Here is a 16,658-nt window from a genome sequence, read left to right on the forward strand (position 1 = left end):
AGTTGAACCCAAACGTATCACTGAATCCAACCCCTGGCTCCACGCAGGATCACCCAAAGACCAAACCCCAAATGGTGTCCAAACGCTCCCAGAGCTCCATCCCTCGGGGCCGTGCCCACTGCCCCGTGCAGCCCGTCCATGCCCACCGCCCTCCGGTGCAGAACCGTTCCCTGACCCCCAGCTGCCCCTCCCCTGACACAGCTCCATGCCGTTCCCTCGGGCCCTGCCGCTGTCACACAGAGCAGAGCTCAGCGCTGCCTCAGCTCCTCGGCTCTGGGCTGAGCAATTGCCCTAAGTATTCCAACCCGATTACGGGTGCCCAAGTTTTTCCCTGTAGATTCGCTCCTGCCACCAAATTGAAACAGACAACCAACCACCGAACCCATAAAGGCATTACAGGGGAGCAACCGACGTTCAGACAGGAACCTCGGAAGGATCAGGAAGCAGCAGGCAGTGCAGCATTAATGACTGCCATGTTCTGTCTCGCCTCTCCCTCCCGCACTGACTCAGCGCAGCGCGGTTCCAGCCGTAGTGCAGGTGCAGGGCCCTGGCCCCACGCCTGGCTGCTCCTCTGCTTCAGGGCTTCTCCCACTCCCTCCTGCCCACTCCTCTCCCCACACATGTGGGATTCACACAGGGTACTGCTGACTCATCTCAGAAATTTGGAAAGAAAGTTTAACATCTGCACCTGGAACTCTCGCTGGTTTCACTATTTCCCGTTTCTTCCCTATATCAAGCTTAGATCTCGGATTGCACTCCACACGCATCCTCCTGAGCTGCAGAGCCCTTTCTTTTCAACAGAATCTCTTGGCATCAGATACTCTCCACAAAGTCAGGCAGGGAGGGTTTGGGGTCTGGGTTAAGGGAGAGAGGATATTAGGAAAGTAACAAGTTATAGGGAATCAAACCCCAAGTTTCTCATTTGTTGCCTGCATAAGCCTACAAACTGCCCAGCTTGTAGGTTATGGTTTAATAATGCACTATACAAAATCGTCTGCAACTCCCATCCCACCAAAGTACAGCAAGTTTTTCCATACTGCCTATTTCCCTATTTCATAACTGTACATCCCCAAACTGTTTTTCCCTACCCTTCTACTACAGTGAGGTGATCCTTTCTACTTAGCATGGTTGAGGCCACACCTGGAGAAATGTGTCCAGTTCAGGGGCCCTCAGGACAAAAGAGACCAGGACGTACTGGAAAGAGTCCAATGAAGAGCCACAAAGATGAGAAAAAACAGAGAGCTGGGGCAATTTAGCCCCACTAGCTCAGGTGGGATATTAATAATGCCTATAAATACCTGAGGGGAAGGTGCAATGAAGATGGAGCCAGGCTCTTAACAGGGGTGTTCAGAGCCAGGATAATATCACTATGGGTTTTATTTCTAAGTGTTCAATAACTTTTTAAAGTAGTAGAGCTTAGAGGAACACTGAAGCAAGAGTGAAACCTAAATTACCCTGCAAGACTGCTGAAATGAAGAATTCAACTTAAAAAAAATAATAATAATTGGAAAGGGTGCAAAGATGAAGAAATGGTGGATGTCCTTAGGCTGGTTCAAAAGAAGGCAATGGCCAGTAGTGGGCATAACAGCACATAACCTGAGGAGTCGCTCTGTTTAACAGCATGCTGTTAAGAAATTAATATCCACTATTGAGGAATGAGGGCAGATTTAAGAAGGGCAAAACCCCTAAACATGACACCAAAACCAATTCTTTATACACTGAGCTGAACGAGCTATCCAGTCAACAAGTCAGCATCCTTAATAGATTGGTTGTTCTATGCTTGAAAGCATCAGTCTTTTTACTAAAGTGTTTACATGTAAACTGAACCTCACCCTGGAGATAATGCCAGGCCTCTGGCAGATGCTGGTGAGCAGGCTAATGGTAGTTTATATCCCAGTAATACCCAAAATGAGAGTAAAGACTATCATAGGAGGCAACCTCCCACATGAGGGAGATAACTCCCAGCAGTTATCTCATCAAAAGTGAGAGCAGGTATTCCTAAAAAGAAACACATGCTGTAAAAGCCAGACCTGATAAGCTTAAGCATTTAGCTAGATCAAAAGCTAGGCATAAACCACCTTAATGAGGGCATAAACAAGATCGAACCGTCCCAATGTCTCTTGTGCACAGCCATCAGAAACCACCTGAAATCCCACACAGCTCTGGGTAAACAGAGGTGGGGGTCAGCCTCCTTTCCCAGGTAACTAGCAATAAGACAAGATATAACATCTTTAAGTTGTGTCAGGGGACGTTCAGGTTGGATGTTAGCAAACTTTTTTTCCGAAAGTGTGGATGAGCACTTGAACAGGCTGCCCAGGGGGTGGTGGTCAAGAGATGTGGCGCTGACGGACACAGGTTAGCGGGCACAGTGGGGAAGGGCTGACAGTTGGACTAGATGATCTTAGAGGTCTTTTCCAACCTTAACGACTCTATGACTCTAAGAGGTAATGGGCACAAACTGGAACACAGGAGGTTTCCTCTGGAACCAGGAAGCATTTCTGTGTGGGCACTGGAGCACATGCACACACTGCTCAAAGGCTACAGGGCCATCTCCTCCTTGGAGACCTTCAGAAGCCTCCTGGTTTTGGGCCTGGGCATCCTGCCAGATGGACCCAGAAGCACTCCCAAACTCAGCCACTCTGTGGTTCTGTAGCAGTGCTTCAGCTTTACACGCATTGTTATTCCCAGCTTTTGTCTTGGCAAGAGAAGGACTGAAGGCTGCAGGCTTCCTCTTCTGCGAGAACAGTGCTCATCTCCAGTAGGATTCCAGTAGAAAAGTGAGGTTCTTTTTCCTGCCTCCCGTCATGTCTTTTGCACAGAGAAGACATCTGACAGAGATGCAAAGCTTCTTTCCCTTTTTAGCTTCCCACCCTAATTTGCTAAACGGTTGCAGCTTCCTTTCTCAGCAGACATGCATCCCAGCAGCGTTCTTGCTTTCAACCCACACTGCCACCCTCAGAACCATGAGATAATGGCAGTGACACTCATCCCAGCTCCCAGGTGTCTGCACACGAATGTAATTCTCACTGTATCCTTTCGTTCTGTGCCCTCTAAGCTCTCCTATTCTCCTTGCTGGACTCCACAGACTTGCTACACTATCCCCAAAACAGCAATGCTGCTGTGAAGAACTTTTCCCCTCCTAAAGCACACTGCTAACAGGAAGAGACAGCTGCTGCTGTGGGGTCCAGCTGAGTCCCATCAGCCAGGGGCAAGCAGATGCTCTGAGCTGGGCCTGGGGAAGGGCCACAGCAGTGCCACCCAGCCCAGCTCAAGGCTGCAGCCACACTCCTGCTGCCGCACCACACTCATGCCTTCTGTCTGCCCAGCCACCCCCAGACTAGCAAACAAGAAACAATTTTAATTCCTTTACCTCCCAACATCTGACCTTTCTAACGGAACACGTTTTGCTTCACAGTCTCTGCGGCTGCAAATTTTCTAATAGAAGCAGAGATTCCTTAAAATGTGTTCTTATAGGAGAAAGCACAGCAAGTTTCCACAACTAAATCAAGGGTAATGCAGCTGCAGAACTAGCAGGGGAACTGAATTTTACTTCGGATTCGGGATAGATGAGAACAGTCTGCTGCCACCTTTCCTACCTTTTCCCAATCAGATGATGATTCTGCCAAATTAATCTGTTAAAGTAAGGCAGTGGAGGAATGTCTCCCTTCCACCATGCTCCTTTCCATCACAAAAGGTGGCTTTAGTGCAGTTGTTATTGAACATAAGTACTGCTGCATCCTCTGTGTTACAGATGGTGGTTTGAAAGAGTTCACACGTGTCCACACTCTGTAGCTCAGTGCAGGTTTTCACAAGCATTGCGATGGAACACACTTTATAGGCACAAAAATGAACAAAAAATACCCAAACAAACCCAAAGGGCTCCTAAGGACAACAAAAAGTTATTTCAGAATGTTTCTCTGTAGCATGTGAAGGACTAATTGATGGTTTGCAGCGCTCTGTAGGAGTGATACCAACACTGACCTGCATGGGCAGGATCTAATGTGATTTTATAGTTTTATAATTAACGTGCAAAATAGCAGTCTATCAGGAATTACCAATGATGAAGGCAGGAAAGCCTGGTTTTATATCCCACAGATCTCATGGGCATGACAGCAACAGAATCACTTAATAAGGAATGTTAGGCCAAACTGCTTGCAACAAAAAAAGGCAGAGGCATAGAAAAAAAAAAAGGTACAATACAGAATAATTGTTATGTTTGTACATAATTGCGGTTTTTTTTTACCCTAGAAGGGTACAGAGAGAAGAGCTCCACCTACTGAGAGGGTGTCCACAGTTAGAATAGTCCCCGGAAAGAGATGGGATTTTGCTGTATGGATCTCAGCCAGGCCCACACCGTTACCAACGTGCCCTGGCAGTATGGAACAAAGTTCTGGAAGATTAAAAACCCAGAGGTTCTGGCAGCAGAACGTGTGAACTAAACATACACACACAGAGAAAACCCTTAAAATACACTTTTTGATGATATCTTACAAAATTCCAAAGAACTTTCCTTATTTATCTTGCAACTGGACTTATGAACCATTTTTCACTCTCAGTGCCACACAGTCTCATCTCCTGGGCCACTTCAAAAGCAGCTGTGGAGAATTTTATCCCATGGAAACTTCTGATGAAGCACAAGACAAATCACGGAGCAAATTTAATCTGCTCCAACTTGTGCCATGGAGCTGCTCCACGAAGCCACGCAGAAATGTTTGGTAGATGTCACCAGAGAATATTTAGTCACAAAGGGCATATCTGTGCTTCTTGGCATTTTTATGCACAACGTGTGATCTTTGTCCCTGTTTGAGAGCGAAGACCATACGGATCATCCCTCAAAGCCCCTACCGCCACAGCACAGGCACACAGAGGGGCACGGCCCTCAGCGCCCGCACTGCTGGGCCTTCCACCCAGAGCCAGGCAGGGAGCGAGGCCTGTCGAGACAGGCAGCCCTCAGGAGCTGCATGGGGAGGGAAGCAGATATTCCAGCTCTGCCTGTCAGGTCTGAATTTCAAAGGCTGTGCTTGGGTGTGGGAAAGAATAAAGAGGGTCTGTCAATCCACATGCAAAAGCCCACACTCTGTTGCCCTAACTGCCAGACTGACACTCGGGACCAGAGCACTTGCCCCCACTTGCCCCTGCCGACTTTTAGTCAATAGCAGTATCACTCAGTGGCACAAGCCCTGTTTCTCCTCCATCTCCTCCTATCTGTCAAACACCACGCATGAGTTTTAGAATACACACTTCTTATACTAAATATCCAACGCTCTTAAAAAGGGTGGACATCCAAAACAGTCAAGGTTACTGCCTTGAAGAAGGTGAGACGAAGAGAAATTTGCACAACCTCTCAATTACTTTACTCAGAAATGGATGATAGGTATTTATTTGTAGGGTCTTCTCTGTGGTAGAAATTTCTTAAGGCTACAGGTGTACTTTTGTGCAGATGGAAGGTGAAGAGTACCATTGTTCTCAACGGGAATGTTTTTTCTTTCACCAGCTGCAATGAGCACATTTCTGATTCACAGCTATGACTCAGATTTTAAGTAGCACACGCTTTGAGGGTGTACATCTATTCCCTTCAATTTGTGGCTACAGCAAGGCTTACATACATCATTACCAGTACACTAAAACATGTGGTAGCAGACACCCACTTTGAGGGACAGAGAATTTCACCTGGAAACTCAAGAGATGAGGCTGAGATTCACGATTCGCTTCCATGGCTTCACCTGGCAGTCAGGCAGAACAGATTTACAAATCCAAAAAAGTAATTCTGAAAGCCCAGTTTCCAAATCTTTCTTAGTCCCCACACCAGGAGATGGCCCCTAAACTCAGTGCTCTTATGCTTCAAATGAAGACTCATTTAGTACTGGATTATTGGCTATCATATGCATTTATTAAGGGCACCAGTAACAGGAGGATGAAGTTTGTGCATACAGTTCTGGTCATTTCTGCTTTGGAACAGAGGGGCAGATCACTCATTGTTTGAGTACTAATCCACTGACTGCAACCTCTCACATGAGTAAGTCTGCTTTCTTCACCCCGAAGGAAATATACTCACATCCTGAGTTTCCACAGGAATATCCTCACAGCTAACATACAGATCCCATGTAGCAAATACTGTTTTCAAGTCCCTTGAACATTACAGTGGAAAATGCATAAAAAGCCTTGGGAAACAGATAGGAATTCACTGCTTTTGACCTAATTACCTTCAAGCAAAGTGAGGTTTGTACGCATCCAAGTACTAGAACGTGCTTGCCTTATAGGGGTACTCTCTTGGTCAAGGAAAGAATGAAGAAAGATTTGAAATGTCAGGGCTCCTGGTTCTTGAACAGTGTTACTTGTGGACTCTCATTTAAAACAGCACAAATCCTGAAGGGAATGTTGATGTGCTACATTCTGAGTTACAGAAGCACTAAAACCACTTCCAAAGCAGAAGTGGCTGCCCATACCCACCTACTTACAGTTTCCTCTTAGTTCTAGGCAGCTCCTCACTCCATACATCTCACCATTCTGAAGGAGCCAAATGTGCACTGCTTAAAACAAATTCCCGAAACTGGCTTCAAACACAGAGGTTTGAGTTACAGTTATATTGTTCCAGGCTGCTTCTTTAATCTATTGGAATCTAATAATAATTTGGCTATAATACAGTCTTCTCTCAATTTCAAGACTTCCTTTTGAAGGTCACAAATTGTGTTAAACTGGTGAGAAATAAGAAAGGAAAACATATCCATGCAGAGGGAGAACAGCCCAAATACATCTTAAGAAACTGAACTGAAACTGTTGAACATAACATGACAAACTTGAGAGTTGTTACAACTTCAATCTTTTATATTTATTAGTATAGATGATATCACTTGTACTAAAAGATAGACAACGGCAACCTGTCAAGTTTAAAAACTGCTCTCAACCCACTCTTTACTGTTGGCAGATACAGTGCCTCTGTTCACAGATGCTGAGAAAAAAAGAGTTTAACCAACATCAGAATAACCAGCTTCCACCAGCGGGTGCTAATTACAGTGTTTACCATTCAGTGATTATGTTAAGAATAAGGCCTACTGATGTCTTGGCAATGCAGACACTAGGAAGTCTTTCATCCATCCTACTTTACTTTTCATAGTCTCAAAGTCAGTAAAGCCTTCCTGAGAATAAAATATCAGAGGAGGTTTCTGGCTAGGCAAATTCATTAGAGATTCTACTCCACTGATGGCTCGAGTGTAAGGTTTTAACTTGAGATTATAACAGACTTCTGTAATGTGCACACAACCTTATTCCTTAACTTAATGCAAGCTGATCATTACCCACTTGAGTCAAGACAACCAAGTGAGCATTTCAGTTTTGCTTAGCTCACTTTTAGTAGCTTTGAGTCAAAAGGGTCATAAAATAAGGTGCAAGAATTAATGGTGATAGTAATTTCCTAAAGAACTGTTTTAGAAGCAACTACCAGTACCTCTTGACTTACTTCTCACTACTGCTCAGGCTTACAAGAGTCCTTTTCTTCCCAGGTGCATACGCAAGGCTGAACTTACTGAGAAGACTAAGGTGCTTTCAAATCTTGTGCTGCTTGCTCCTGTGACAGTTGAGAAGAGCAGCACCAACTCACAGGAATGTCAAATGCACTCCTTGAGTAAATCCTAACAGACTTCTTCACCAAACCTGTACACGACATCATCAGTACTGGACTAAATAGTAGTCTTGTTGATCACATACACATGTTTACCCATTCAAAGACGTAACACAACAATAAAGGTGCATTACTTCTAAAAACAAGTCCAACTGTTCAGCCTCCTCATCCAGCTTTTGCACTGTGCTGGCTGATACCTTTCTCCCCTGCTGATGCAGTTGTGAACTCCATCAAACAGAGAACAAGAAATGCAGCTCTGAGTTGCTTGCATGTGTTGTTACTTTTATTGTCATATTTCCTCACCTCTTTAAAACCATAAACACATATTTGTGTTTAGTAAAGTCTTGTGCTGTTATAAAATTATTCTACCCAAACAATATTTTGATGTTCCTTTTGCCTAGCAACTTGCAAAAACCCTTTTGTTATCAACTTGGAAGTGCAGGATAGCTTACTATAAACAAGTAAAATAAGGATAACTTCCAATGTATTGTAATAAGACCAAATAACCAGTTCAAGAACAACTGCTTCAGGAGAATATATTTTCATAGACTGCAATATCTCAGATTAATTAGGAATGTATCATATTTCTAATGCATGGGCAGTCCTAACATATCTGCCCCAGGATAGAAAGAATATATTCTACTCATGAACCTGAGCTATGCTGTAAGGCTTGCCCTAAAAATTAACTCCAAGGAGAAGAAATGAATTTGTAATCATAGCTGAAAATTATCAGTTTACAAAACATATCAATTTCTCTTCTCTGCTCCTTATTTGAAAAGGCAATATACCCATTTAAAGGTTTTCAAAAAGTAGTAAAACTAGCAACTTTTGAAACTGTTTCTCATGTTAATTCAATGTTAAGTACCTTCCATAGCACCAGCAGCACTACATATGAGCACAATAAAATACAGGCATGTCTTCTTCTTGTCTGGAATAAGCCAGTCAGCCTAGAGACAAATATAAACATAATGGCAGTACAGTTTCAGTTAGCACAAAAATTAACAATACTAAACAGCACTGCAGGTAAAATGCACTTTAATCTTAGAAAAATACGAGCTGTATCAAAGAAACAATTCCAGACTCAGCTGTGTGGATGGCAATGAAGAACAGGTCATAGATGTTAACAGGCTTACAACAAATAAAAAAAAAATCCGCAATTATAAATATGAGGCATTTTCAGATCTCTGCTTATAATTTTCTCCTCCTGATAACACTCATTAGCACTCTGTATTTTGAAATGATGCTTTCCAGACATACTTAGTTGCCAGGTCGTAGCACTACGCAATGTGCTGTATCACTGTGTGCCAACAATGACATCAGTGACCTAACCCAGCTACAGAAGGCTGAGACTTTTCACTACTTTCTCCCTTAGGGGGAAGGTGTGAGTTATAAAGTAGAATTTAAAACGTTTCCCAGCTACAGCCATGTTTCCCAAGAGGCACTGAAAAGACTGAGTTTGTGCATAATTATGAAAGATGTTGTCTGGGGATGCCAACAGTGCTGAAATATATGAATGTTTTTAACTCACTAAACATGCCTCAACTCAACAGCACTCTTATCTAGAAAAAATATTACTTTTGATGTTTTAAGTATGCAAAAATTCAGAGATAAGGTAATGCTCAAACCTTACACGTTTGGGCTAGAGCAGTGAATTACCTGTTTTGTCTATGAAGTGATTTTAAAAATAAGTTTAGCAGGGTTTTTTCAAACTCAAATATTAAAATGTTGCTACTGCAATCTAAATTTAAATACATTTTTAATGAATCTTTTATGAACTTAAAGTCTGTTGACTCATACACAAGTTACAAGCTAGACATTTGTTTTCAGAAGCTTTGGCGCCATTTATTTTTTTGCTTCATTTTTTATTTTTGCTACATTTTTCATAGGGCACATAGTTTTGTCACAGTGAAATAGATTATAAGGCACTGTAGTGAATCTATGCTGTTACCCCTTCCATTTACTTTATCCAATGACACTGTGAGTATATTTTCCAATACCCATGCACAACTCTGAACTATTACTTTGGACAGCGACCTGCTGTGCTGCATCAAGATCAATTCAAAAAACATTTCTTCAAAACATAAACCTAATTTCAAAACCCCAAATCTTAGTGCCACAAATACAGAATACATGTTTAGTACCCTTCGTTGTTTATTGCCTTCTATTTGCCCTCAGCAAAATCCACATAATAGCTTACTATCACTTCACGATGCATTCCCTAGCTAACCACAGGAAGTTTACCATACCCTCTAGAGAACATACAAATGTGATGTTACATAGGAAAAAAAAGAGAAAGGAACAACCTGAGTCAAAGAGAAGCCAAACCACTCATACAGTGAAGAGCTGGAAGAGTTCTACCCAAAGGCTTTTTCCTTTAAAAATTAATCCTTGATCTGTGGACTTCTGGTGGTGATGAAATATCAAAAAAACTCTATAAAAAAATGAAATAAGCTTTCTATCTATTCGAATGCCTTCTAAAACTGGCAAAATAGAGCACTTGAAATTAGTATTTATCCTGTCAATGACTAATAGCAGGCATAGACATGAGGAATCTCTTTTCTGCAGCAGGCATACAACTGTGTTCACACTATTAATGCACTTACATTTCAATTATTTACAGTGGAAGAGTTTGCACTTTTAAAAATTATACTTTGCTTATCTGAGAGTGAACTGTCACCAGTTATCCCTCATGACCAACACAAGGATAAACAGCAAAACAACTAGATGCTTACCGAGGCAGGGGAAAATATCAGATGATAAACTAAAACCAGATGAGATGGGAGGGAATAAAAGAAAAATGCTTCATGGGCTCATGTAGAAACAACACGGGTATCTATCCATGGATTGTTTCTACCCAATACCTCATGAAAGAAAACATTTCAATTATGATCAGCCTGCTATATTCTTTCCCAATAATAGGGTGGTTCCACAAGCCACTGAACTGTATCTTTAACAATCATCATTCCTATCTGTGAACTATGCAAGTTAAATTCCCTCAAACATCTGTTTATTTTCTCTTGTAACATTTTCCTCCATTGTGAGATTAAGGGAGACAGACTAGGCCTTCAGGCAGTAATAATGTAAGAAGTTAGCCTAATCTCAAGCAAACGAGATGTGCATTTAACCACAGGTCATTTTTTTTATACTCACATGAAACATAACATACTTGTCACTCAGCTTTACATAAATGATTTCTTATGACAGATATACTCCAAAGGTTATTCAACACCTGAGCACATAGCATTTTTACTCTTCCCAGCCTGAATATTTAAAGACATTAATGTTACATTCATTTTTAGAATGATGAGAGACACATCATATAACTTTATTTTTTTTTTATTTGACAAGCAGCAGTATCATGTTCATCTTTTTTTTTTCTTTTTAATGTAGATACAATTATTAGGTTATCTGTCATATTACAATATTTAGGGTTTTTTTTTCTTTTTTTTAACTTTGTCTTAAGATACATTAAAAAACATCAACTGCAAACGTGAAAGGGGAGGAAAAAAAAAAAAAGCATGGTACCCAACCAAATTTCCACATCTCAGCAATACTTCACTCATTCTTTTAGTAAAGTTTTAAGAAATGTCATAATGACATGAGCTTGAAATATCTATAGGCATTTTCATTGACGCTCATGACATGGCACTGGTGATGTTGTAAACAGCAGAAAAACGGGGGCTGCCAAGTGACCAATTATGGAGGCACAGGCCTGCCTCTTCCCACAGGAACACACCAAACAGTGACAGCAATGATCTCCTTACAATCATACCTGCAGGATAGCAACATCATGCTACATAACTGTATTCGTCTGCAGACGCCTGGCTTCGCTCTATGTACTGTTTGTCTATCAGAACTTCAATACACTTCTTAATCATGCTGATACTTGGGTTAAACCTAGCTCTTGATTGGCTAATTACCTGCAAAAGAAAGACATATTTTATAAGTTATTTTTATTTACAACAGTTATGAATGTTACAAAAAAGATGACTAAGTGCTTTCAGGCATAATTCAGTTTACTTTTAAATATGGGATTAAATAAAGCAAAGACAGTTAATTTGCAACAGTCAAAGCATCCCTGTACATTAGTGTCAGAACACTTAAACTGACTGCTTAACTCATTGCCTCAGTTTGACTGCTTGTTTAATTTGTCTTGGTAGAAATGTATATTCAATTTAAAATTAATCTAACTTATATGTATTTCTTCACTCTTATTACTATTAGCACAGTTTAAACAAAGTGAAAGCTTTATAAAACCAGCTGTGTCACCACTTTTGTTATCATACATTTTCACTTAATAGAATTCTGCAAGTTCTGTGTTTTCTTTATAAAATTATAGTCACTGATAAAGATACGTAAGCTGAATTCCCAAAAAGTCTGACTGGAATGTTGCAGTAAAAGCTTATCCATTTTTTAACAATGCAGTTTAAATGTATGAAAAATGCAACCTGTACTACTGAACGAGTCTGCCACATTTGAAAAATAAAATTTTCAAGGACTTTGAGTACTTTCAGGACCTTGAGTATTTTCCTGGACGCCTCAGCCTAAATGAAAAGCCCAATGCTGCAGTTTGTTAGAATTAAAGCTAACAGCCAGAGCTGTCAGCTACACCGTGGTTAGGAATTTTTCAGTCCCATCTCTAACAAAATTATAATGTTGCTCTTGTATCACAGGAAAAAAACCCAAACATTAACGAGGCAAGAAAATATTAACTATTCATAGTACACAGACTTCCATTCACAAGACTGATTCTTACTCCTCAGGAAGTCAGACTAGAAATTCTAAGTGAATTCATTATTAATAAATACATAAATACTATGACAAATGTAACAAGAAGTGAGTGTGTATATTACTATAATTAGTAAAAATGTCACAAAAGAATGTGTTAAAAAATAAAAAGGCTCTTATAGTTAAATAAAAACTTAATACAAGGCTAGCTGGAAAAACAAGGAAGCTGAGAAGTCAAATTATGCATATTCTAAATGTTCAACAGAAGTTTCCACAAAGCTCTAATGAGAAAGTTGAGCATGTTCAACCCAGAACCACTTGGCAATCGAGGCTTACTCATGCAACATAAAGCAGAAGAAGTTATTGAGCTCAGTGGAGATGTAACTAAGTAAAATTTTCACCTAACATGAAATTTTCATCTTTGTATTTACAGCCTGGCAACAGTTTCAGAAGTGCCCAAAAGTCTGTCTATATCTCAGACTGTACAGTAGAAACTTAACAAATGTTAAAGAACCTAGCCCATGCCCCAGTAACAGTTTAGCTGAAGAAGATAAAAGAAGACAGGCACAGACTAATTCCGACAGCTAAAATTGTGGAAAAAGTAATGAAGGAATTTTTGTACAGCTTTGCCCTATTGCTTGAGATTGCACATTTGCTTATTTAAATCTACATCAATTCTCCACACAACATAGCAGCATAGTTAATTATTTAGAAGACTAACCATCAGTTTTAAATTTTCTAATTAACCTAGAACATAAGTAATATGCAAAACTGAGAACTACAAACTAGATGAATATGATTTTCAAATGTCATAAATTTAGTTAAAAGCTAAGGCAAAAAAATATAACCCAGGTTGATGCAGCTGGTGATAGTTACATGGAGCATCAACTTTATTCCCTACTGTTTTTTAAGCTGACTAGCAGTCAAAATATCTCTCTACTGAAAAACTTGAAAAAGCTCCTAATATTAATGGACTGTAGTATTCTGGAAGAGTATTGCACGAGGAAAATGTATCCAGAGCATGTCAGATAGTGCCTCCTGAGTCAGTCAAAAAGGAAAAAAAAACATACAGCAGTTTTTGTTTCTAAGCTGTCAAAATATGTGACCTATCCACCATTTAAACTGGTTTCAACTCTCTTGAACATTTGCTAAGAAGCTGGGAATAAAGGGAAAATGTATTGTCAAAGATAACACAGGGCTTGTGTACCATTTTGTAGCTCTAAGAGAAAAATCTGAAGAGTATTTCAGCATAATTGCATGAATTTAAGTAACAAAAGATTTTGAGAAGTAGTCAGATCTATGCTGCTTTGTCTTTTAGATGCTCAAAATCAGACTTGTAAAAGTAAGCTTGCTTTCAGGGCATTTGTGTACAAGCACTACTTCAAAATCCAAAACCTTTCATATGTTTCACATTACCAGCCAGTATGGACTTACAAGCTCTCCTCAGCTGCTTATTTTGCTTAGGAAATTAAAATTAATTGGTAGGTGTGGTAACTGTTTCCTTCATCACCACAGGAAAGAAAGCATACAGATCTTAAAACGACTGAATGCTTCTCCACCTCCATGCTCAAAATGGTCCCATAAAGCAGAAAGCCCTCTCCCACTAGTCTGCTCTGAGGCTATCCAGCAAAGCTCAAGAGACACAAGAATGCCTTGAGAGGCTGAGAAAACTAAAACAAGGAACTGGTTGGTATGAGTGAAGATTAGGTCAGAACAAGAAATGCAATTAGGCAGGCAACTACCACAGATGGAAAACGGAGAAAAATGAAAGACATAGCACCTTTTCCCAGCCAGTTCATGACAGTTCACAGATCATTAATCTAGAATATAAAAAATCTAGAGAATTGTAGTGTTTAAGGTAAAATGGAGATTAAGAGCATGTCTACACAGAGAACTTTTAAAATGTAAGCCATCAATTAGAACAAAATCCAAATTTACAGTTAGAGTGCAAAATTGGCTACACACTTATGTGGAAATTTCATGTCTAAAATATCCGTACTCAGATGTCTTCAGCTGAACCCACAGTTCTGGCAGTGATTCTTACAGGATACGACATCTGCAGGCACAGAGGCAGCCAACAGCAAAGAACAAGCACAGAGGTGCTTAATACTTTAGTGCTAAGACATATTTATAGGACTGAGTGATCACAGGTAAGTACTACATTTCAAAACAGGCTTTTACTTGTGAATTTCACTGCAGTACTAGGGTTGATACAGGAATTTTGTGGTTGGATGTTTTACCTATCTATCCTGAAGATTTTCATCAAATCATGGAGATTTTCAAGATATGTTAAGAAGAGGATTTTATCTTACCTCCTGAATAAGAGCATTATGTCGCAACACTTTACGTGCTTTCATGATACGGACTATAGCAGCTTGAAGATACATTTTCCTATCTTCATCTACAGCACTTCTGGTCTGCTCCATCTCCTGCAATATAAGAACAAAAAGTAATGCTTTAAATACAGTAAGATAATAAATATATCACATAAGTATCTTGAATCTAAACTGTTTATTTTATTTAAAGTGGTCAATTAATACAACAATCTAGATAAAGCTCAATTCCATGTAACGTGCTTCTGTAAATCAAAAATACCAGATCTCATGCAAGACAGCAGGCAGGAAGGAAGATATCCAAAGCAGTGCCTTTGCTAGGGAGAAAAGCAGGCAACATTTACAGTAAGGTACTGAGTTTAACAGCACATATATCTCTTGTTCAAAAGATTGTGCCTTAGGAGATACAGAAGGAACCTGGATTATCAACACCGGGACTGATTTTAGTTGATGGAAAACACAAAACAATAGAAAAGCAGGTTGGTTCTGCTGTTTCTGAAATAAGTTGTCAAGAACTACTAACAAGTCTCATATAAGGCAGGTTAAATGTCAATTCCATTTTCTACAGGAGAAATGGCCGTTGTTCATCTTTTTGCTATTACTCCCTATCCTACCTTTTCCTACTTATATTTAAAATACAAGAAAATGGCAGCACTTAAGCTGCAAATTTAAACAATGTCTTTACAGTGATGTAAATCCTATATCTGCTTACACCGAACTAATATAATCAATTCACTTTTAGAAAATTAAGCTTCCTAAGCTGTTTGTCTAAGAAACATAAAAGAATACTTGCCTGTGGAGTGTCTTTCTGCATTGATGTAGTAATTTTAAATTTTGTTCGTTTACTGCTGAAGTTCATATTTAACGAAAATGTAGACTCTGCCTCTACATCCTCCTGCAATAAAGAATCAATTTTTAAAAAGAAAATTAAAAAATGGAGTCATAAAGAATAAGCAGCAAGGATTTGCTGGGATAAGTTTTCTTAAAAAAAATTCCATGTAGGGGCTTGAAATACAAGTAATTTCAGCAAATCTGTAGTTGAAAATGTTAAAGAGCCACTTGAAGCAGGTCAGTTTTTTAAGCTACAGTTTAACTAGCATAGAAATACAGTCTATTTTATAAAACATTACAAAGAACTCAAGAAACATGAGGATTGTCAGAAGGTCTCTGTTATGAATGGAACAGAATAGCTCAAGTTGGAAGAGACCTGCAAAGCTCATTGAATCTAACTGACAGACTACTTCAGGGGTGACAGACCAATAGTTAAAACATATCGTTAAGAGTATTATCCAAATGTCTCTTAATCACAGACAGGCACAGGGCATCAACCAGCTCTCTAGGAGACTCATTCCAGTGTCCGACAACTTGGTAAAGAAGTCTTTCCTAATATCTAGTCTGAACCTTAGGAAGAACTACTTTGCTGAGAAGCAATTGAAGTAGTTTCAATTTTAATACTTGAACAGCTGTTTACTTTGTAATACTTCAACAGCTTCTCTTAGTTGCAAACACTCTACTTTGAAATGCAATTTTGTCCCTGAAAAGAAAGTAGGATTTGTATTTGTTTACGGCAGAACCTCAGGAGAACAAAGTGTCACTCATAAATACCACTAAAGTTGCTTCTCTTTAAGGAAAAAAAACCTAAATGCTTTATTGTATTGTAGCAGAAACAGTCGATGGGCTGCAACTACTACAATTCCAGAACTATGTGTAATTTTCATTTTTTCCTCAGCTGAATCTCCTTTTTATTTCTCTTCCCCATCCAGGTCAAAGTCCATTTCTTTCAATAAACAGTAATTGCTCCCAGCAATACCAACACCTTTACATTCACCTAACAAGACAACCTGACAGATCTTTGCAATTTCCAGGCAAGAATCTGTACAAGTATTACCAATCACCAGCAGAAGGAAGTTACTGAGCTTGCTAGGCTTTGAAATCTTGCCAAACTATGCTTGCCTCAAGTGCAATCACTTTAAGAGACT

At 39.8% G+C, this 16,658-nt stretch overlaps 1 protein-coding gene across 2 annotated transcripts in view; it reads right to left on the reverse strand.

Annotated features, from left to right (window-relative positions):
- Positions 1 to 10,401: 10,401 nt before the first annotated feature.
- Positions 10,402 to 16,658, reverse strand: part of CUL2 (cullin 2) — a 44,900-nt gene continuing 38,643 nt past the window's right edge. Inside the window, exons 20-22 of one of the 2 annotated variants that reach the window (XM_065731486.1) lie at positions 15,473 to 15,574; positions 14,659 to 14,775; positions 10,402 to 11,538 (exon numbers count right to left, since the gene is read on the reverse strand). In XM_065731486.1, coding sequence (XP_065587558.1) covers positions 11,407 to 11,538; positions 14,659 to 14,775; positions 15,473 to 15,574 — 351 coding nt within the window. In that variant the 3' untranslated portion in view covers positions 10,402 to 11,406. The remainder of the gene's footprint in view (positions 11,539 to 14,658; positions 14,776 to 15,472; positions 15,575 to 16,658) is intronic. The other variant, XM_065731487.1, reaches the window with a different exon arrangement.

Source organism: Cyrtonyx montezumae, unplaced genomic scaffold (assembly GCF_038088225.1).
Source record: "Cyrtonyx montezumae isolate F1298 unplaced genomic scaffold, pur_monq_1.0 scaffold_14, whole genome shotgun sequence".
In the NCBI taxonomy this organism is placed as follows: domain Eukaryota; kingdom Metazoa; phylum Chordata; class Aves; order Galliformes; family Odontophoridae; genus Cyrtonyx; species Cyrtonyx montezumae.